Source organism: Temnothorax longispinosus, chromosome 10, assembly GCF_030848805.1.
Source record: "Temnothorax longispinosus isolate EJ_2023e chromosome 10, Tlon_JGU_v1, whole genome shotgun sequence".
In the NCBI taxonomy this organism is placed as follows: domain Eukaryota; kingdom Metazoa; phylum Arthropoda; class Insecta; order Hymenoptera; family Formicidae; genus Temnothorax; species Temnothorax longispinosus.
Window position 1 is genome coordinate 15,639,753 of NC_092367.1, and position 24,691 is coordinate 15,664,443.

Genomic DNA, 24,691 nt, shown 5'->3' on the forward strand with positions numbered 1-24,691 from the left:
ATATAAGTATTGCATAGTGTGTGCCAAATGTTAATAGGGGCGAAGGTTAACTTTATGAGATAACCTTCTATAATAAGTTAACTCTAACTTGAGCTGAAGTTTTGCCTGATGAGGATTTGTATGTGTGATACATTAATGAGCGAATTACTTAATAATGAATATACGAAACGTTTAAACGACACACGATGAAAGTGCGCAAGGATATTATTTTTCAATTAATTCGCGATGAATTTTACTGCGGAGCAAGTTCTACACAAGAGTTAATTATTAAGCTACTTAATGCTATATAGCACGAAAGTGTTTAAAGGATCAACTGGGAGCCATTAAAACGCGGCAATTTGCGCTGAAATTGCTGCGTGGCTCGTGTTTCAACTAGAAATTGCAGACGGTATTAAACGTGCTAATACACGGTGTCATACGAGTTTGGTCTCGCCATTCAAGGCGAAAACAAAAATTTATAAATGGAACTGCCATGTGATATCATTCAGAGATAATATTAATTTTCATCTCTATCGCTATTTGTTATTCGCAAGCGCGCATTATGTTATTATGGTATTGTTAGTAATTATTTTTAGACATTTTCCCACTGACGGAGAAACCTGGGTTTTATGTAATATACTCACTCTCGGCGAAATACGGAAAAAAATTTAAAGAGTGAAGGCAAGTGAAGGTTAACTGCATGTGCGGGACTGCCTTTTACGTCTGTAAAAAATTCCTAAAAAAATTCTTTTCAGTAAACTAAATCGGCGGAATATGTGGGAAGAATTTTATTGTGCTTTTTTTAAAAGAATGAAGCACTTTAAAGGATGCTTCGTGGCACTGCGAATATCAAGCTGTCAGAATCATAAATTTTGTATCATTATCAAAGAGATGCTGAAGATACGAACAATTAATATTTCAAAGAAAATGTCAAATACTGTCTTTGTAGACAATTAATATTTATATTTCATATATTGGTATTTTATTATCTATATTAATGTAAAATATTTGTATTATCCCATTACATATAATTAATGCTTGAGAAAAGATTTTGGAATAGATATATTCAATATAATTCGCAATCACATTCAATGCAAAACGAATTCTACTGCACTTCTTTTCTATTGGAGAGATATGAAGGGAGATCAATTTAAGAACCCTCATCCTCGATCCTTTTCGATTAATTCGCTGGCGAGACGGAGACATCAACGGCCGAGGATAACTCTGCGGCGAACGACTTTATTCAGCGAATCGCGGGGCCATTAACGAAAGATCGTGACTGATGTTGCACTCGCGTAACGTTTACGGTTTGCCATGAGGATTTTTCTTGGGTTTCCCTAACGATCGGCGTGTGCAGCCGATGCACTTCTCGCGTGCATTCGACGCGGACCGACCTAATTGCCGTCATCGATCAAAGACGCCGCGCTAATTGCGAGAAGAACGATGTTATTTTCTACGTTTAGAATGACGCTGTTGTGGGGAGAGAGCGAGCGAGAGAAAGAGAGAGAGAGAGAGAGAGGGGAGAGGCGAGAGAGAGAAAGATTCTTCTCTTAGGTTCGCCCGTGAGGTTGAATTTTAATGTATTCCACCCATTATGCATTCCGAACATGGCCGGCGCGGGACATGGTAACGCAAACTTGCGCCATTAATCAAGATTCGTTTCTTGAGAGAAGGAGGCGAACGGATTCAGTTCCTCCATTGTCTCAAGTTTCCTTCTTAGATTTTTCGCAACCGAGATATACTTCCGGAGTCTTCATAATAATAAAATACGTTGTTGACGCTTTGTTCCGTCTCTAATGTGTTTATCGCAAATAATAATTTCTGCATCGATCAGAAGAAAATTGATTGAACGCAATGCCGATTATTGTAGCAATATAGCTTTTCACGTGTACTTTCGCGATTCGAGTGGAATGTCGCGACGGTATATTTCCCGAGCCAACATTCCCTGAAAAATGAATTCATTTTTTATAGCTCACCTACCTATGCATCCCGTGGATGCGTATCCGAGCACGAGCTTGTTTATTTATTAAGCGCACTCAATTACGCTTCCACACCGGTCGTAAACAACGCTCTCGTTCGCAGCCCGGCTGCAATATAGGGTGGCTAAAATCACATGCAATTCGATCTGTGTGTGTATAAAAATTACTTAAATAAGATAACAAAAGATATATATATATATATGTATGTACCTATATATATAAATTTACACGGTTTATTTGCAATAAAATCTATTTGTAAAAATATTATTTTGAATTGCTGTTTCAAATTGATTTAAAAGTACTCCAATTTTTTTACTCTCCAGTAGTTCAAGAATAAGTGATTTGTCATATAGATATAGCCACTGTGTGTGTGGAAAATTTTAAAATTGCCAATATAATTTTTAAATGATTTCGTCGTCAAGTATTATCTAGAAATAAAAATACTTTATTGTATCGAATGTGTCATTCTTCATATAATCTGAAGATTTATTAAACATACTATAGACTCACCAGCGATAATAAATAGATTATGCGCTATTTAAATATTAGTTGCATCTTATTCTAGCCATCACGTCTGTGTATTTGCTGCCGCGATATTCGCGGTTTTCGAAGCTCAGAAGAGTACGATTTTTGGCATAATTTACGAAAAATAAGCGACACAATAATCCGCGGAATATCTTCCTAATTTAAATTATCTTCGGGTAGTTTTCGCCGCGCATATTTTACTCGCGATACGCAAACGTCAAGTTTGTTTTATATATTACATCTGCATGTCGCTGATGCGCACAGGTACGCGTGTGACAAAGAACAGAGAGTCAGAGAGCAATTTTGCATAATGGTACTTTAACTTTAATCCTTTTTTATTTTCCTAATGGGCCATTAAGTATGCTTTTTTATTGCGTTACACTCTCCTCTCATTTTCAGATATGTTACCCGTCTTTTCATCAGAAAGACTTCTTTCCGTTTTTAGATGTGTTTGCGAAGCGCGCTCTTATCCCGATATGCTGTTTCTTCGGTAAAGTGCTGTATTTTGGAAAATAAAATACAATGTGTATCGCCCTTATCACATAGGACACGAAATGTATTATTCATCCTTCAGACTGAAACTTTTAGTGGAAGTCATAAATGTTGCGTTGCAAGTTGAATACGAATAAGTGTGAATGAAGAGTATAACTTCAAAAGTAAAGAGCTAAGTTTATTATTTTCCACCGTGGAAAAACTTAGTTTCAATTTCAGAATTTTATTCTTGTGTGGATGTATGGTAATTCTTCTTTTAATTCTGACAACGGCCGGGATGGAAATTTTTTCGCGCAAAAAAAAAAGATATTACGGACGTTTGAATTGGAAAGATCTGCCAATTAATCCTAATGCTTTGAATATTATACATATTCAATCGTTGCGTTCTTCCTACGTATGAGTAGAACGGTACGTTTTGTGTATGTGAGATGAGTACGCAGAAAGGTGGAAAGCTCCTGTCGTGAGAAGTGCCTGGAGTTTTAATTTTCAAATTGCGTTGTTCCAATGCGACCGTTGTTAAGAGTTAACGATATTTTTAACATGATCCGCTTATACTCTTTTTCTTGTATTCCCGTCCTGCTGGATTAATTTGCGTCCTGGGATCCGGGAACAGGCGGTAAAGTTCCAATTTCGTAACTTGTAATTAACTTGGCCCGCGAAGCTAACTTCGTTCGCGAAAAAAAGAAATGTGGTGGCGCTACGGAGTTGGCGGAAAAATCTGCTCTTTAATTGCTAATTCAAATAACGTAATTAACTCCTTATCGATGAGGAGCACGCTTATTGTAGATTTTTCGCTCTGTCTTCGGTAAGAGTCGAGACAACGAACGAATTTATACATAATTGGAGGAAAAATCAAGTATTAGAATGTTTTTATAGAGAGAGAACTTCACGCGCGCAAAATCCGCCAAGTGTAATAATTGCAAAGCGAGCTGTTTCATAACTTACTTTGCAATTAGTAGAGTAATTAAGCTGCACGGATTATTAACGGTATCAAAATGTTATAAAATCTTTTTCTCCAAGAAAAATACGTCTAGCTATATAGGGATGCTGAAAACGAGGGGTTGTATTATGACGGAGGATCAAGCATTGTGAATTTCTGATCTCAATAAGAACGTTCGGTGGATGTAGTGGATTTTCGGAAAACAGACAGCTTCGGTTATCGTCGTTGTACCTTTCATCGAACTTGTTGAGACGTCGGTCGATGATGATGGTAGCGCGGGGCGTGGTCGCGAGAGAGGTTTCGTGGAACCGGAAGTTGTGACGATATCGCTTCAACGTGTCATTAGTTAAGCCAGCTACGAGTAGCGGGGTCGGATATTCGCGAGTGAACATACACCCCTGCCGAAGTGAGAGGGTATAAGGCCTGGTCATTAACGGATGAACTTCGAAAGGCGGTCCCGTAAATCCGCCAAAGCCTCCACCGCCGCAGACTCCCTGGTACAAAGCTCTCGCAAATATCTCGAGATATTGATAATGGAGGCGGGAGATGATCCGCAGCATCTTCCATGTTTCAGCACCGACGCGCCACTAAATACCTCCCGCTAGATATGCGGGGTATTACGGAATGTTCCTCCCCTTCCCATATATAGCTTTCAATTAATCCATAGGTACCTACTTCAATACTAATTTACTAAAATAGAAATCTCATTACATTGATATACTCGGTATTGATATCAACTAATTACATTTGATATCACAATAGTGAATATCTAATAAAATAAAAAATATAGTTTATAAGCAAGAATCTATAATCTTTTTATAAGAATTTCAACTTTTTATTTCAACTTTTCTTTCTTGATTAAACTATATAAATACCTTCATTCAAATAAGTTTTCTTTGTTGAACGTAATGTATATCTCATTTCAAGATTATAGATTCTTGCTTATATACAAGAATATGAGTCTTGATTTAACATTTTTTTTCTGTGTGCTAAATAAATAATAAATTATTGTAAAGGATTTGTGATATCTAAAAAAGATCATTGTTTAAAAATATGAAAATATGATCTCATAACAATGCTATTCTCAAAATATGACAGCGTTTCTTTATAATTTCTTTAAAGAAAGAATTGCGTAGGTGGTCCTCAGAAAGATGGAAGATAACTAAGCTGCGAAATTTTCCCTAATACAATCGTAATATTTATATTTCTCCCGTTATTAATGAAACAAACAGAATCATGATATAAGTTCGAGCAGAGTGAGTTGCTGATACAGCTTTGATGCGCACAATTTTTATCGACGTAATTATTCGCATAAATTCTGGAAGATCAACACATTATATCACGTAGTACGTAGTGCAACCGCGTTTTCTTCCTCATACCTAAGTGCTCCTCAACTGTGTTTCGCTTTCGCGTTATCATTTGAAGGCAATCGTTATCGAGCGAGTATCGCTGCACAAGTCTTGCCCACCGATTCTCGAAAATATATCATTGTGTTCTTTTTAACATATAATCACGACGTAGAATCAACGATGTTGCACTATACGCATGTGTTTTCTGGCGCGGGGAAAAATCGTTTTGCCTCATTCGAAGCCGAAGGCAAATTTGTTCCACTTCGTGCACGCAGCTTTGCGGGGCTTTTAGTTTTCGCGTTTGCTTCCACCGGCAAGCGCCGGTAAGCCGCTGTTCTTCTTTTCGCTCTAACCCGACGGCTGTTGGGCCAGACAAAGGCTTAAGCTTGTAGTCACGTCGGCTCCACGCTAACTTTTAGAGTGTGTCTTCAACATACGTGCAATTTTCCATTTAGTTGTCAGGCGCAAACATGGGTAGCTCGGAAAATCTGCGTTTCTTACACGTTCGCGTATCTCTACTTGCGTGAAATCTTCAAATCAGAATTATATATTTTCCAAGTTGTCAAAAATTTAACGTTATTAATTATTAATATGTATATAAATGTATTGTATAATTAAATAAAACTGAAAAAATAGATATATTTTAAAAGATAGTTTAAAAACTAAATGTGTCAAAACTACATATTTTAGTCATGTGCGTTATTTGGAAATTTAAAACTCTGTATAAGCAATGACACTCTTAAAATATGCAAATTTTGTATTGATTGTCACAATTAGCTTGTGGCTATAATTTTTATAATAAGATGTTTATATAATTATTCGGTTTTTACTTTATTTTGATATTATGCGAGAAATGTACCATTATCATTTACATCTCATAAGTTTCCAACTGTGGTGAATTACAAATTGCAATCCGACTCCGTAACTACATAAAGGTACGTGAGATAAAACGAGCAAAGATTCATTGGAATAAAACGAAGCCTTTCTATTCGGCGAATGGCAGCTGAAGGATTGTTCCTTTGTCGCCCCAACTTTCACACATTCGCAATTACGCCGGTGTGCGAATAATGATAACGTCGACTTGAACTTTCTTACGGCATGATATCGCCCCCGAGAATTTGTGCAGTGCTTACCGTGCATGGAATTTCGCAAGTTCCCGGAAGCTGTGCAGCCTCGTCGAGGCGTCAGGTAGAAGGAGGACTGAAGAGGGAGGGGGTATTAACTAAGAGAGTTACCGTAAAGTGTTGCAGCGTTAAGTTGACCGAATTTATGTTAGTTGGCGCCGTTTTGGCCGTAGCCTCGACCAATTGTGTCGTACAATATTCTAAAGTATCATAGCTTTTCAAAAAGCGTGGAGTAAACAAAGGGTGATATACTCCGAATTTCCATATGGATTTGCGTGAAACACATTATAGTATATGTATATATTCAACGAAAAATATCATAATTTCGTGCTCCTTTATTTTGGAGATGTTAAATGGATATATGCAACGACAGATGTTATACGAAACACAAAAGCTCACACGCACGATACGCGATTCTAAATGGTTAGTTGATGTTGGCTTTATCTCGTGCTTATCGCTACAGGATTATACGGTTTTGCCGAATCATGTAATCTGTGAAAATTCTACGTGACTGAACCTATAAATAATTTCATCTTTCATTCATGTTTTATCTGTCATATAACTGCAGCTATCGAATCCTTTCCACGTCAATAAATGTGTTTGGAGCCAAAAATTTCGAATTCTACTTTGTAACTCGAATATATCCGTGTTTGCACAACAGTTTTGTTATTTATTTAGCGTAACTTTTTATGAGGTCTAATTATACAGCAAAATTGCTGCAACATTCAACGTATTTAATTATGGTATATTATAATTAAATTGTTTAATTTACAATTTAACACAATTTTTTTTTCTCGTTTATTTACGAATGCTCAAAGCGAGAAACTCTCCGCTGAGTAATTTTAACGAGCTTAAACGCGCACACTTTTTTTCTGTATGTGCAATAAATCGTTACGAGCATTTGCAACTGATAGAAACTTCAATACTTATGACGATGATTTGAAAGCACTCGCGCGGAAATGAGATCGTACTATCCGCGAAATTCTCCGCATCGAGAGATTCAAGATGCCGACAGACATCTCTTCAAGTTTCATCACCTCGTGCATATTTTAGTCGGTTCCGCTTTGCTTTATTTTTATCTTTTTATCGGAACAGCACGCATTCGCTAGTACATCTGTCTTGTTCCCTTTATGTTAAATGTGATATTACCTTCAAACTTTTGACATCAAATATCAGCAAAGCCCTTTATCCTGTTTGATTTATTACCTTTCAAGCTTTTTGACATATTTCTTAGTTTTTAACATATACATTTTATTTTCTTATTCCTAACACAATTGATTTAAGAAAGAAGCATATACGTTTGCTTATTCTACAATTTGAATATTTATCTTACGGATCTGTAATATTAAAGATTGTTACACATGGATTTAATCATATGTATTATATTATAAATTTTTATATTATGTTATAAATTATATGTATATAATTATATTATAAATTTTTATTTCACGTAATTATATGCACCAAATGTGACATAATTTATCGAATTCCCCCCTTTCTTTCTCCTCTTTCTCTCTCTCTCTCGCGCACGCGAAGCTTCTAATTAATGTTTCATTTAATTACCATTTGTCTTTTTTGAAATATCGCATTACAAGATACGAAAATTATCTCATTCCGTAACTATATTAATTATCTCGCCGACATTGAGAACAAGACGTATCGAATTACTAATAAACGTATGTACAAACCCGAAAGCCATGTCGCGTTAATAAAGACTGAATTACTACTGTTTCGCGTTCGCAAAGTGAACTAAAATAATGAAGAACATTAAGTCCTCTCACTTTACCTTTTCAGTTGTGCAAGTAACGTATATACGTAGCGCATCGCGTAATATTAAGTTTCACTCAAAGTTCATTTAAACGTTAATTTTGTGCATTAAATATTAAAAATATCAGCGAAAAGCAGTAAAAATATTAATAAACGTTGAAAGTCTCTTATCATGTAATAACGAACATAATGATATAATTGATATTAATTTAAGAATCTTTTGATTTCAAGATGACAGATATATTCTTTATTAATGCAAATTAAATTAGTTATTGCAAATTAATAATAAATATAGACGTACGCGTAAATTTTGCTTAAATCGGTTATTTTATTTAAATTTTATCTAATTCCTATCGAAAAATTAATTATATATGCTCTATTAGCTCTGCCATAATGGATTAATAGTACCTGTTAAAAATGAAGCACTTCACTTAATAATTAAAAAAAAATGAGATTTCGTGAATATCGATTATTTCGAAAGAGCTCTATTACATCGATTATCATTAATCGGATATTTATCCGTACAATTTTTAGCGTATCGACGAGTCTTTCGAAATGAGAGCGGCGCGTTCGCGATTAAGATTTTCCGTTGATTCCAGCTCCTCGCGCGAATTTACATCCGTTCGGGTCGACCGCCGCCATGGAAATATTCAGTTCAATCGTACGGATCTGTAGGTCGATAAATCCGCAGTCGAGAGGGGGACGACCGAGATTGAGTCATTAGTTACGGGGATAAGACTAATGACCCAATCCCTCGAACGCGATAAATCAGTTTCCCAAGCGGGTGAACTTATTCGGCTTACATCGGCCAACTCGCTGTAACCAAGTGTAATGGCGAACATTCGGCTCGAGGTACGATCCGAGTAAAGTACTGGCGGGGGCAACGTGTAGTAAATTCGCAGTTATGAGCTGGTACTGCGAGTACTTCCCCGCCTTGTGATTTACGCAGTGCCATACGGCTGACACGGTAAACGCGTTTAATGGCGTTACGTCTCGAGTGTCACTTGGAATGGAGAATTAATATCCCGATCCTCCGTAGATCATCCTTTCAAAATTCCAAAAAGCTTCGTTTATCCACCTTTCCTAATTTATATTCGGAGAGACTTATTTAAGCGCTGCATCTCGATAAATACTTCAGTGTGAGAAACGAAATACCTGAGAGGACAGCTAATAGTGAGACATTTTATCATAAAATCATTCTGCCTAATTCAATTGACACGTTCATTCGATTTCGCACGTTTCTTCGCGATTAATAATTATCTTAGCGCATGGGAGATCACGTTTGCGCTGTTAATACTTGTCTTAGCCGGCGATTGCTGACGAAATGATAATATATATTGAGGATACTGCGATATTCGACCCGGATAATCCACGATTTATCTAAAGTGTACATATTCCCCGACGGAAGCGTTAATGTCATCTTCTTAATTATGTAATTTACATATAATTGGATATACAAACTTTATTTAAAACCGTTGTTAAAAGATAAATTATTTTCTGAGATTATACATGATTAACGTATAAATTTATCTACAAATCGATTCCGCGAAACCATTTGCATTTGTAGAACGTCTGCCGACAGTTTTGTTAAAAATAAAATAAAAAATACAATGTTTCTTCATCGTATGTACCAAAATAGATTTTTTCCTTCTATTTCTATGCAAATAAGGTTGCATTTATCAAGATAAAAAAAATCTATTGAACACATCATTTATTCTTGGATAGTTACGTTATAAATGTAAATTTACGATTAAACAATTCGAGTTTTTAAGACTTTAAATAATTCAAATAAATGAATGTAACAATAAAATAGAAACAATAAAATCAATAAATAAATGCAAGTGACTATATTATAAACCTATGAATACAATATATAAAATTTATAGAAATCTTTGTAAGGATATTCCTTATATGGATAATAGAAATACATATTGCTTTGCTGAGAAATGATATTTAACTTGCAACAATTCAAGAACACACTACTGTTCCTAGCAATCGCAGTATATTACCATTAAAGTACAGCTCATCCGAATGTACATCGTAGAAAGATTATTTCGCATGACCGATATATGTGCGTTTTACATGAAGATAATATCAATTGTGCGGTCAACCTTGACAATTATCTATTACGAGTTATACCTCGAACTTATTATTGCAATAATAATTATCAATGTGAATATACCATACGTACAAACTTTTTACGCGCAAATTTCCGCGAATAACAAGTCAATATTTTACATAAGGACTTATCGCTGGATCATTTTGCATAACGTTGCCTATAAATCTCGCGCAAAAGGCGTTGTTGCCATCAAGTAATTTACGATGAAGAATCAATAAACTGACGTTATAGCTAGACTATTTCGAGTACTTATATGTGTCTGCGTAAAAAGTTTGTACGTATGGTATGCGTTTACATCGATAACATTACATTTGCAATAATAAGTATGAGGCATAACTCGTAAGAAATAGTTGTCAAGGTTGCTCGCAATTGATATTATTTTCATGTGTAAAACGTATGTCGGTTATGCGAAATAATCTTTCTACGAGACGTACATTCGGATGAGCTGTACTTTAATTGGCATATACATATATATATATATATACATATATATATACAGAAAAATTATAGCATAATTATACTATAGCGTATGTAGGAGGATTCATCCTCTTAAATTAAGCAACGTATCTTTCCAGTATTACATTTGAGTGAATAGCTTCGAATAGAATTTAATTTGCCTACAAAACCGTCGCGTCGGTGGAATTAAGACACCGAAGTTAATTAATTCTTCATGGACGATACATCATACTGTAATAACTGATGTAAACATTTTCTTGCGACTGAATATCTAGCGTGCAATTGCGCTAAAAATGAAAAATGTAGAAACTACAGATTTTACATGGATAATGCCTCGACATAAATTAAGTACATATATTTTCAGAATTAACAGAATATACATATATATATATTCTGAGGGGTATAAAGTATATAATATACTTATACTTTTACTTATAAAAATAAGCATTTGATATAAAGAAAGCACAGCTGTTTTAAGAAAGATATATAAAACTGTATATCTATTACAAATTATAATACGAAATAAAGAAAGGAAGAGAACCAATCAGCGAAAAAGACAATAACAGACTTCTTACATACCTTTGTGAGTCCGCAACTCACAAAGGTATGTAAGAAGTCTGTTATTGTTTTTTTCGCTGATTGGCTCTCTCCCTTTCTTTATTTCGTATTATAATTTGTAATATACAGTTTTATATATCTTTCTTAAAACCAGCTATGTGCTTTCTTTATATCAAATGCTTATTTTTATAAGTAAAAGTATAAGTATATATATATTTCATCCCTATATGTTTTAATATATATAAAAAATTGTATAAGTTATTTATTTAACATCGCATGACTTTGCTTATCGATGAAAAAAGAAGCAGCGAAATAAATAATAATCCGGTCGCGAAAAGGAAGAATGATAAGAGAGACGCAAAGGGCGAAGAGAGACAAAAGAGAGAAAGGAAGAGAGGTAAATACTTTTTAAGATGTTTAAAAATTAACTAAACGTTTAAATCACTCTACTACATTGATAGATGTCATATTTATACGTATAAGATGTAACTTCAAGTAATCAAAATGTGAAAATAATATGCTACTAACTCCATTTGCTGTTATGCATGATTTTACCGAAAGGATCTTTCATTTCTCTGATGCGAAGAGCGCGGCAATCATGAATATTTAATATAGTCCAGTATGTGTGCGTGTATATGGGCGCATTTTCTTTCAATATTATGAAAGATTCATGTATGGCGTCACATTATTCAAATTACATCACGTTTTCTCACACGCGTCGACAGTTCGGGATTATTCTGTCATGGTAACACATGTGACAGATATGTGAACATATTGCAAGGAATTTGTTCACGTTAGTGTAAAATTTTCAACGCGATCCCTGTCTTTATTTCCAATGGCTTATACTTGACGGATTTCTGATTATCGAATAATTTCATGTCACTTATTTTTTTTACTTCGTAGATTTTTTAAATTTCTCATTTATGGACAATTATTCTATAATGCAAAATCTATAGAAAATGCATTTTGATATAAAGTATATGATGTCAAATAAAAATATCAAATGTTTATCGCATCGATTATAAATTGTAGATAATATGAAAACGAAATTATTAAATTCTTCAAAACTGTTTTCAATTTTTCCATACAGTGCTGCATTTCACTGGATCAAGTCAGTGTATCTGTCAAGAAATATCGGCATAGCATGCTATGTTAAATTAAACGTTATGTTAAATTTGTCACATATCGATTTCAACGGTAACTCTTGATGTAGAAGAGCATTAGTTACCAATCTGTATTATATTGTTTCTATAATTAACCATTCGTTATCCAATTAGATTTCTAAATCACAATTATAACTTTGAAAATTGAAATATTTCATATACATGTTGAATTAAAATAAAAATTAATACTTTAGCACGGCTAGAGAAATCAATTTCTTATCTTGTTAAATTGTCTTATGTTATTTTGTTTATATTTTCTTTAATTTTATGAATCGCGGCATCTAAAAAAAAATTTATTACTTCACGACAAATCGATTCAATAATCATATGAATATAGTGTGAGGTTAGGTATATAAAATGAGATATTGACACGCGTTTAAACGGTCGAGCGATACTAATTACACAACTGTACTGTGAATCGCGTCAAATAGGAGGTAATTGCGACAAACATTGCATATGGATAACGAGCACTGCGCAAAATCAATTTCTGCAGCACGTTAATATTATGATCCTATAAAATGATAACTAATTACAAAATATATAACTCACTTTATCGCACACCCAATTTGTTAAATACAGAAAAGTGTATTAGAATAATTGACGCGCTATTACTTGTAATATACCGTAAAAATATAATAATTCGTTTAACGTTCTTCTTTTTTTCAGAAAAAAATGTGTGTCTATATGGTAATCTAACCGCATAATGCGACTTGGTGACGGAATAATGAAAAGACAATATGTTTTAGCTTGCAAAGCTGAATGCATTTGCGAAGTACCACCTGTGCCGACTTGTGAACCGCATACATCGCATTACAGAAATTGCGACACAATTCGCCCATTTTCTTATCAGCCACAAACTCTATTGTAATTACTTTTACACAACGCGCAAAACCTCGTTATAAATTTTACTTAAATATTTGTAAGAAATAAAACGTTTTTTACAATATAATATTTGTAAGAATTAAAACATTACGTTATAATAAAAACTGATATTTGCAAGGGTAGAAATCACTTATTGATTATTAATATCTAACCGATTAATATCATACATGACAAAAAGTTTTTTTTTTATCAAAAGAAACCATACAGCAACATTACAAATTCTAACTTTCTTTTCTGTGCTTTCGTGTCATTGAAGATTTGCAAGATTACGGCCAAGTGAAAGTATAGTATATAATTACATGATAAAAAGTATCGATAATTTTTAACAATTTAACAAAATACATTCAACAGAAGTTGAAGGCGGTGATTCAAGGCGAGAGAGATAATTTGTTTCAACACAATAATAGTCATGTAATTCAAATGGGCATGCAACGCACGATGACTGATAAAGCAAATTATTCTCTCCAATTCGCGTTTCCTCTCTTCGCTTGTTCTATTCTTTGTATTTCCTTCGCATATTGCTTACTAGATTTTTCTCCGTCTCTACGCGGGCTTACGACTCTCTCTCATTTTCATTCTCCTCCAGCACGCATATTCGTCTCTGTTGCGCTTCCTAGATATTCTCTGATTCTGTTTCTCACGTGCGTTTCAATTCACTATCGCACACACACGTACTATTTCCCCTCTTCCAATACCGCATGTTCCTGCGTCTGCGTCATTCATATATTCCCCGTCTTTCTCGTGTCCACTTCCAGACCGTGGTCACCGGTCGAGGTATAAATGACGCAGCGCAGACGCAAGTCGCGCAAGTTTTCACACTGCTCGAACATGACACGTCGTGGCTCTCGTTCTTTCATTCAGATATGCGCCTATCTGGCGTTCATCACCGTCACAATCGCGGCTGATCAAGGTGAGTCGCAAACGATAGAGAAGCGACGCTTGCGGTACGGGAAACGTGCGATAAATTGTTGTAAAAAGAGTTATTCGAATATTGATCTCATTTACAATCTTACAGTAAGGCAATAAGTCATTTATTATTTTTTATCGAATATTCCAACGTAATCTCGTTTTGAGTAACTGCCAAGTAACTGTCAATTAAATGTTTTGAGTAACTGCCAAATTCTTTATAAATGCATTTATAAGACACATTTACTACAACGCCGGAAAACTTTTATGTAACAAAATAAATGCTTTATAATAAATAACGGTTAATATAATAATTATTTCATTAACTAATTTGTTAATTAAAAACATGTTTTTGCCAAGTGCAATAAAATTTTTGAAATAACGATACGACGCACTTTTTAGAGATTTTTAAAAATTGATTCAGTATAATTGGTAAAAACTTCGACATTTTGACTTCGTGAATAATTCTATGTCTAACTCAAAATTCTGTTAGGACGAATAACGACGCAACTCTAAGCACTCAGAACGATTCTCTTATCCTAGTAAACATCCATTTTTATCGCGGTCAATAATATATAGCATTAAATGTTTTTAAATTCTTTGTTTTTGTAAAGAGGAATGCGATAAAACAAAATGCCCGGGTCCACTGGCGTATTACAAGGCTCTCAATTGTATTCCGGTGTTTGAGAAAAAGGGCGATTGTTGCGCGACCGAATACAACTGTGACCATCTAAAAAATAGATCCACTTCCAAGTGTTATGTCAATGGTAAAGAGTACGCGGTTGGAGAAAAACTCAAAGACGAAGATGCGAATCCTTGTGACATTGGTTGCACCTGCTCCCCAGGATATGATGGCATGTAAGTAAAGACTTTCACATCAATTTTTTGATTGTTGTCTCCTTTTAATACTTTAATTATTAAATTCCACTTATTAAAACTACGTAATTGCTTTCAATATAGCGCCTCGTTTAATTGTGCGATAGTTGATTGTTTCCACGGACCAGCAAAACCAAATTGCTATAGAAAGAATTCCCCGGACCAATGTTGTCCCGGCGAGGAAGTGTGTCGTAAGCATAATCTAATTAAGAGTTGTAAATTTTCTCCATATATATTCGCGATAAATTGACAACATGATAACACTGATTTTTATGCATTTAAATATTATATTAAATTCACGTAGTTATATTCCAATTATGTTCTTTCTCGATAGAATCATTATAATTAAAAAGATAAATTTTTAATAATTTTACATTTTCGCGATATATCCTTTTTAGCTGATATATTTATCGAACTTTTGTTAACCAGAAAGCCACAATAAAATTGCTTTAGTATAATTAACCTTTAGAGGACGGGAAGCCTATTTTTAGGCGTCAAACTGTTTACGCGCTAAAATATCATACATATAAGGGTTTTTTGGGTTACTGAGTTTCCGTAGTTCCGGGAATCTAAGGGAAACAAGTAAGAATGGCCAATTCAAGGCCGAGAATTCAAGCGATTACTCTTATCTTCTGAAGCAAATTCTTCAGGATAACGACAACGTTTAATAAGGTATAAACGTTTAAAAAGATATTTGTCGAAGACCAAAATGTGTCGTGAGTGCGATATGCCTCTATGTGTGTTATATCTTGCTTTGAAAATACATACAAAACAACATTATTAAATATATGCATAAACATTGTAAATCAAAATTTTTTTCTCACAAAGTCCTCCTTATGAGTTTGTTTGCATTTTTTAGCTCTGAATTTCAAAATATATTTTTATAATGAGATTTTACAAAAAGTATTTCCATGTTTTTCATTCTAAATATAAACAATAATTTTTTTTAAATTTACAATCATATGAATGTGTTATGCAATTTTTCGTAATATAACACATATATGGAACTTTTAAATAAAAATCATAAAAAATCATGAAAAAACCTGCCCGTCCTCTAAAGGTTAAATTTCATATTCAACAATAGCAATCCACTTGCCGACAAAAAAAGACATTTCTATCCTAAAATCTATATATAACATTTAAATAAAGTCATTTACGTCTTGTAGCTGAAAATCCCGAAGACAGAGCTATCTGTAATGTAAACGGAAAGGAATATAGAGATGGAGAATACTTCGAAGTTGAGAGTGACCCGGATTTAAACTGTGTATGCCAGCCGGGCTATGAAGGTAAAGATAATCCTAGGTACTTTTATGTTATTTAAAATTTTTCAGTGCTAGATACTTTGGTACAACATGTATATAAAATAGGTACATGTTAATGAGTGATTTCAATGTTATTCTCAACATTTATATTTTTATATACGGTGTACGAAATTCTTATGACAAATATGACAAATATAAACGAATTGTCAGTTTTCAATGAAACAGATGTATTATGGAAACTTACATTGATGCAATATATTGATGAATAATTATTTACTGGCTTATTTGCTGGTCGACAAATAAGCCAGTAAATTAAATAATTCAACACTTGTTGTATATCATAAATATACATACCTATATATTGTATTTGTCATAATAATAATTAAGACTAAAATCGTATTTCAGTAATGTGTGAACTGTAACAATTCTGTGATATAAATTTTTAATTTAAAACTATATAATTTATGCTTACATCCATAAAAAATTATACGGTTTTAGGGGAAAACGTCGAACCTTTCTGCATGAAGCCTAAACATCCATATTGCAGTCCCGATTTCCGTCATGCAAGCGACATTGTTAATAACTGCGCTCCGGTTTATTATGCCGATCAATCGCCGCAGACTAGTTGCAGTGTATCTTCGAGATGTCGTAAGTTCGCGAGTTGCAATTTTGCGTGATAAGCAAATATATGTCAATTTTATTTAAACGATAACGATTATTGGGGGGTTTTTTTTTAGAAAACGACAACGACACTGTTATTCACAATGAGAAGTCTGGTGACAAAAATCCCGATGGTACGTTTCATATTTAACAATATAGAATAGAAATATAATAGTTTTTGAACAATCCGAGATAACTGATACTCTTAAGAATTTGACCTGGTCTTTTATTAATTTTACTAATTATCGACTTATAAAAAAAATGTAAAGATATATTTTCTACGAGCTAATTCGTTTATTGAATTGAAACATAAATGATGCATCGACACGCATTTGAACATTCAAGCGATGCTAATTATGACTGTGCTTTGAATAGCATGAAATGAAAGTTAATTGCGAGAAATGTTGCATACGAAAAGCACCGCGCAAATCAATTTCTGTTGCAATCCTATAAAATGATAATTAATTTGGTCATCGTTATCCCCAGCATAGGAAATTATGTTATAGGCGTGTCAGTTAACACGTCACATCTATAGCGCGTTTGACGTTCGTTCGTTAAAAACCATTTTATTTTATTTATTTATCTATTTTTTAAAGTCTCTTTTGATATATTTTGGTTTTGAAAATTTTTAGTTAGATTTAAGCAATAATAAAATACTCGAAGAGGTATATAATATCTTAGAGTTAATTTTATCATGTAAAGATGTTTCATTGAGACTTATTCTTTTTAGATAAGGACGTTTGTCATTTCGGCAATTTGACGATGCACCGCGACGATGAGTTGAATCAAGCTACAGATTATAGTTCTGTGTGCGTTAAATGCGTTTGCGAGGTACCTCCTGTACCCACTTGTCAGCGTTTACCAGATGAGGAATGCGATGTCACAAAGCATCCGTCTTTCCAACATTAAACATTTCAAAATCTGTGATAATGTGATTACTTTCGTTGTATGACTCAGGATTATAGTAAATTAGTACGTAAATGTTAAAACTTCTATATATGTATGTTAATTATGTAATATGTTAATTATGTAATATTTCATAATATTCTAATGTATGCATTTCTGCTTTCGATTGACAATAGAAGCATATTTTTATATATTGCACGTTGAAAAAAAAAATGGATTACAAATCTTCTACACATTCCATGTAAATTATGATTATAGATAATATTAAGGATTTAAAACAAAACGTAGAATGGCAAATATTTTTAAAATAATTTTTATTATCTATTAACCCTTATATATAAATGCCACACCTCTCAAGAATCTCGTAAATGACACATGGGGTCTAAAAGACCCCAGCATGAAAAATGTCTCCTTACTCATTGATTTTTTTATATTTAGTTATGAAAATTATTTTCAATGTTGTTCAAGGCTTAGAAATGAGAATAAAATGCTTATATTGTTAAAATTTCAATTTCAACATAGTATAAAAAATTAAGTAAACTGAGTACTGCTAAGTGTACAAACGGGTAGGTCAATCACTCAACTATCACCAATGGGAGCATGAGCTTCATTTTTGGAGGGAACATTTGAAAATATATCGATGTAAAGGGTCTGGGGTCCGCTGGACCCCGGGTGGCATTTAAGGGTTAATAAATAAATGATAAATAAATGAATAAAGTTTTAAATTATTGTTTTATTACTTAATTCTGCTTAATAAACTGTAACGCGACGAATGTTTCGCGCATCTAAAAATCTATTACCTTTGATCTATATTTGTGATTATGATATATTAGTATTACTTAATTCTAATTCTATATTTCATCGATGTAAATTTCTAGTTACATATTTATTCGATAGGTTCTACAAAGTCTGCCTGTAAAGAGACATAAATATTGTTACAGCGTGATATTGTGCTATCTCTTTTGATAGATGCAACGTTATGTTCATCAGAATTATTCAACCGCGGTGATTTTCAAGATCATACTATTACGATTATCGCAAATATGCTTTCGCTTACGGTGCGCACTGCAGGCGCGGCGCTGTAATAATCTGCATATTGGGCAAACCAATTTCTGTTCTGGACATTGTCTGCTTAGTAATGTGCATAAGCTGGCAACAGAGTCATTCACACACGTTTCGCCAAACGTTACCTATTTCTCATTTAAACTCCCAAGTTTTACCGTTGACACTTCGTAAATTATTGCCGGCATTACAGACTCACTTGCATGTCTCGCGTTAACTCGCGATTTATCGTAATTTGCGGTTGAGAAGTCCGTGCTTTGCAACTCACGAATACGAAGAAACGAATTAATTTCAACGTTCGCTAAATTCATGGCCTTTAGTCCCTTTCACGAGCCAATGGAAAACCAATTGCAAGCATATGTGAACTATATTACATAAGTACTAATTTGACTTGCCAGCTTGTAATAAATTATAGATTGTGAACGCAAAACAAAAGCAAGATAAATGAAGTAAAAAAGCTCTAGATAAATAAAATAAATAAAGTAAAGAAAATATTTCCACCTAACAAAAATTATATTGTTACGTGATTCGATATAAATTTAAATATAAATTTGAAATACTAGTAACATTTAATTGTAATAATTGATATTAGAGAAATATATGCCCGTCTATGAATTATTAATATACAGAATTTCCCATAATGATACCGTGCGTAATTAATCTCCTACTCTGGAAATTAATTATTTGAAAATCTGATTATTTAACTAATTAACTCATAGAGAAAATATAATTTTGTTCCGCGACGAAACATTTTTTGGTTCTTAATTATTTCACTTTAAACAATATAAATACCATAAGTTAAAATTATTAATAAACACGAATAGATAGGCTATAAAAGATTAGAATAATGATTGACGTGTTATAAAAATAGATTCAGTTAATGACTATTAATGTGCTTTTTATTAAATAAATTAATCAAGATACGTTATGAGACTGTAAAATATTTCCAATCCTTCTTTCATTCATGCTTGTGATATATATATATATTAAAAAATATCAAATAAGTCTTTGAGTATTTCACACAAAAAAGATCTTTGAGTATTGCGTTAGATTATACAATATTTTTAATTCTGGAACATAGAAGAGTTAAAAGCAGACCCCCTCAGATTATCTAAAAAAGTATTTAGAAATGTAAAAGAGGAGTAAATAAAGTATCACGCCTAATTAACTAATTATTTATTTTTGGATTTTTTTCCTATTCTGTATAGAATTTATTTATTGTTGTATAATACATTATACATTTAATTCAATAAACATCTTGTTTGAATCTCCGTTGTCCATGAGATATGAATGAAGCATTAAAAGCTATGAAAGAAGCATTAACATTAAATAGAAACATTATATTTAAAAAAAGTTAATTTATAGCCTTTTGTTATTTCTAGTTCTTTTTATTTATTTTTTTGTTATACTTATTGAAATACCATCTTGAAAAATTCATTCAATTATAATACATACTTTATATTAAAATCAACATATTGTATTCTTTCATTGTATTCTTATCTAATAGCATCTTTTGATAATATCTATTATCTGTGCATAGAATGTTTGGTAAAAAGTACAAGATAATATCCTTATTACATTTCACAAGACAATTTTCGTAAAAATCACTATTATTATTTCTCATTTTCTGCCGAGTTTATTCTATTTCTTCATTCAGATTCATGAATTTGCTTATAAATTACAAGCAATTTATGCACCTCGTAATTAGTATATTCCGTATAATGAGACAATGTGTCGATAAATGATGTATTTATTAAGCTCTACGGTTAATAATGTTAATAACTTTGCGTATATGTTGTGGAAAATTATACGCAGTCCAGAGTTAAATATTACAACTAATTTATTTTAGCCCGTCCATCTGAAAACGCAATGGATCCAGGAGATTTTATATTTATTTGTAACTATGTTTTTAACTTTATACATATATCTCTACGTTTTATATATATTTGATACATTTCTCATAGATCTACTGGTTCCAATTAAAATAAAAAGTTATTTGTTACTCACGGATACGATGCGCAGCAGCAGAGTTGTAACGCAACCACTGTAAGATACAAAAATATCCAAATTAGCGACAAAATTATCCAAAGTAATGATATTTAAAATAATTAATATAAAAAAATTCGTGCATTTTGGATTTCTCGCTTATCTTTTATTTTAAATACAGTAATAAAGTAATTATACAATTTTTGAAAAGCTGTGATTCCGTAAGTAATTATTAATATAAATAAGAAATAATTTACTCACCCCATGGTTGCTCCGCCGTTGCCCGATGCCTCCTAGGGTCTCCTCCTCCTCTCAGATTCTCAAGGTTCGTTGCACTCACACACCACTCGTGAAAACATGTTAATTACGATCCGGCGATACTTAGCACGGCACTTCCGAATTTCGGATGGTCATCGCACGCGACGTGCACGTCGTTGTATTTCGCGATGGAAAAATACAACGCAGTGAGATAGTACAATCGTGGAGCTACGATTCGTTTTATACCCGCAGCGTCTCGTAAGTTAACGGAACAGACGAACCTGCGTATACGGCAGCGGGATTATAATTAATCCGACGAACGGATGCTGAATTCACGCTTAATTGCGATCACATTCATTAGTTAAATGCGCTGTCACTTGATTCCGATCCGCATCGGTCGATATATTTCAGTTTTCCGTTGCTTAAATTACTCGGCTCGACGATCCGTATATTCTTCGTTCTCAATCTGGAGATGGTAGGCAAATTATGTACATTTTAATCGATGAAAAATTTAAATCACGATTGAATCCGAACGTCGCGTCGCGAGGAAGTAATCGTCTGTTGCGAAATACGCGAAACGATAGTTAATACATCTTATTCTCCGTCTATTCTCGTACTTCGAGCGGATAAATCGCGCGAAGTATCTATTTGAGTGAGCAACCGTCGTCTCGGAACGTTAATCGCCAAGTTGATTAATCGCGCAGGCTAACTGTTTGAAAAGAACAATCGCATTTTGAGAAGTAACGCGGCAAAATAATACTGCGAGCACGGAGCGACCGGCGTTGCTACATGCCTGTTCGAGCGTCGGCGCGGCGTCGCTGCGGGAATGCTGAGACGCGCCAACCTTGTGTACGAGCGCGGCGAGAATGTAATCGCCCGAGCGCGGTGTATAAACAAGATACACCTCACTTCCGAGAAATATATAATGCGTTATAAAATTAAATATTACGCGCGGCAAAGATTCTGTTACTCGTGTAAAATCCGTTTATCGAAATTTTCAAGATGCATATCTCGAGAAATAGAGTTATAATGCGTGCGCCTATCACGTTAATTACGAACGTTTATTTGTAGGAATAAGATTTACCTTATTTCGATCGAGAAATTATTATCGAGATATTATTATCGTAAACTAATTATCTTTATTTTTAGAACTAAACTTTTATACTTATAGATTAGTAAAATTGTGTAAGATAAATCAAGTGTTTAATAAATCAAGAATTATAATTTTATTAAATCGAGGAACTGAAATAAAATTGCAAGAATTGCACAGCAGCTTGTTTCCTTTATTAATAAATCGCGATTCTCTCCTTTCGGAGTATAAAATTTTTTAAAAGTTTAATTTCATAATAATTTAATTTTTATTTTTCGATCAAAACAAAAATAAACTTTTTTTAAACTTGAGATTTAATGTCAGAATGTTGAAATAAAACCTATTATGAATCCATACCCTAATTCATATTTTAGAACAGAATTCTATTTATAATTTCATATGCTGTGTACTATGAAAAATATTTAAAGAATCGGATACAATATATGTAAAATATATTTTAAAATACACATGTATAAAAATACATAGCACATAAATTATGAATCTGTTCTAAAACTGTAGGTAAAAAATAAATTTAATTATTTTTAAATAAAATCTAATAAATGAGACGTATTAAAATTAAACTTTTAAATTAAAATAAAAAATTCTTATTAATAATTCTTATTAATCACTTTAGCTAACGCTGTTAGCTGATAATGGCTGCGTTCGGGGAGCGCGCTATTAGCGCTATTTGCTTATTCTATCCTTGTTCTACACTTGATGAGCGATAAAGATAGAATGATGCAATAGCGCTAATAGCGTGCTCCCCGAACGTAGCCAATATATGTAGTGCACTTAAATAATGATTCTCAATTCTAATTACTCTCTAAAATATGCTTTTCAAATAAATGAATAATACTGTACTCTTTAAATAATTTTAAGTTTTATGCCCTATTTTGGAGCCCTTAAAAATTCTTGAACACATTTTTGCTTCGCAATTCAACATAAATGTGACTTCCATTGGTCCGGAGACAGAATGAAAATCGTAGGCTGAGCACGCGCTGCAAACTCGCCATAAACGATCTTTCAAGATGACAATAAATCGGCTATATTAAGTTCCGTTTAAAATATGGCCCGGCACGGGTCGGTGGAGTTACCGGAAGTAGGCAGTGATAGTCTGAAGAGCGTCAATGAAATATGAGGGTATGAAAGAAGCGTCGTTTCCGGAAGTTGTACCGTCAGGCTCGATAGCGAAAGTCACAGCGACAGACAACTCTGTCGCTGAGAACTTCGATGTACTAACGAGCGCGCTGGAACAATTCCGTGATATAATTAAGGAAGAATCTGCAGAACGAACAATTAGAGAAGACATAAAATTTAAACTCGGTTTAAAAGCTCCCTTGAGAAGTAAAATCATGAAAAGCAAAGTTTCCCCAAACGACCTAAACTCTTTTATTGATTACTTTTTATTAAAAATACGAATGTATTATTCGTTGCAATAGCATCATAATTTTTATTATGTTATATATTATTATACGAATATTGTTGCTATATACATACTTAGTATCTACGTTAATTTTTAATAGAAATAATTTGCATCGTTTTGCAGTTTTTCTCACCTGCGTATATAGAAAATTACGAATTTTTCTCATCTATAAAAAAATTATATTTCAGAGAAAAATTAGATCCGCAGCAATATTCAGGATATACAAATTCTTGAGAAATACGTATTTCGTATTACGTATATAAATCTCCATATTTTCGTGACACTTTTCACGTTATGCAGAGTATGCAGAGATGGTGCTCAGCTAAAGCCCCATCTACATCTATCGTAACGCTTTAATCGTAAGCGATCTTGGTCGTAAGGAAAGTAGCTGTCGTAAACATTGTGTGTATATACATAAAATCGCAATGCGTTATAAGTTGTGTTGCACAACAGCAAATGGCGAAACAGAATGTCAGGGGCCAAAGTAGAGCTGTTAGAACGAGCGCGTTACGATAGACGGACCTTAAAGGCCTCCGCACAATAAAAAATATAAGGAACAAGGAACAGACATTAGCGATTAGGACTAAAGAATCAAGAATAAAGTTGAATGCACGATGAAAAATACAGGCAACAGAAATAGGGAATAACACAGGCAATAGATTTTTAACCTATCGGAAGCCGTGTATTAATACTACGTACACCACCTTTAATCCTGATTTCTTATTTCTAATCGCTATATCCTTGTTCCTTATATTTTTCATTGTGCAAGGGTCTTTACGCTTTTGCGGCGCAGCCATCTGCGTAAATCCTGCTCTTTGACTTTGAGACTCAAACACAAAAATTGTAAATTTACGTAAAAAAATTTATCACCAAGAGCATTAGGAAGACATCACGTTCTTTTCGGAGTTCGACTTTCATAAAATGTTATT

The 24,691-nt window shown here is 33.4% G+C and overlaps 3 protein-coding genes across 4 annotated transcripts in view; 2 read left to right on the plus strand and 1 right to left on the minus strand.

Moving 5' to 3' along the window:
* LOC139820965 (uncharacterized) overlaps window positions 1–21,640 on the minus strand; it is a 134,575-nt gene extending 112,935 nt beyond the window's left edge. Inside the window, exons 1-2 of the mRNA XM_071791591.1 lie at window positions 21,253–21,640; window positions 21,013–21,049 (exon numbers count right to left, since the gene is read on the minus strand). Of these exons, the coding sequence (XP_071647692.1) occupies window positions 21,013–21,049; window positions 21,253–21,257 (42 nt within the window). The 5' untranslated portion in view covers window positions 21,258–21,640. The remainder of the gene's footprint in view (window positions 1–21,012; window positions 21,050–21,252) is intronic.
* Window positions 1–24,691, plus strand: part of LOC139820964 (uncharacterized) — a 169,569-nt gene that overhangs the window by 99,483 nt on the left and 45,395 nt on the right. The gene's annotated exons all lie outside the window — the stretch shown is intronic.
* LOC139820967 (uncharacterized) lies at window positions 14,082–18,660 on the plus strand. The gene is made up of 7 exons (XM_071791608.1): window positions 14,082–14,243; window positions 14,854–15,097; window positions 15,200–15,306; window positions 16,282–16,401; window positions 16,876–17,025; window positions 17,115–17,171; window positions 17,768–18,660. The coding sequence occupies exons 1-7, from the start codon at window positions 14,114–14,116 to the stop codon at window positions 17,944–17,946; spliced, it is 987 nt and encodes a 328-aa protein (XP_071647709.1). The 5' UTR covers window positions 14,082–14,113; the 3' UTR covers window positions 17,947–18,660.

What these genes read in the sequence shown, in the direction of transcription:
- LOC139820967 (XM_071791608.1), top strand. Translation starts at nt 14,114, where the DNA reads ATGACGCAGCGCAGACGCAAGTCGCGCAAGTTTTCACACTGCTCGAAC. An exon ending in CAGTGTATCTTCGAGATGTC is followed by an intron (nt 17,026 to 17,114) that starts GTAAGTTCGCGA and finishes GTTTTTTTTTAG; the next exon opens with AAAACGACAACGACACTGTT. An exon ending in TGGTGACAAAAATCCCGATG is followed by an intron (nt 17,172 to 17,767) that starts GTACGTTTCATA and finishes TATTCTTTTTAG; the next exon opens with ATAAGGACGTTTGTCATTTC.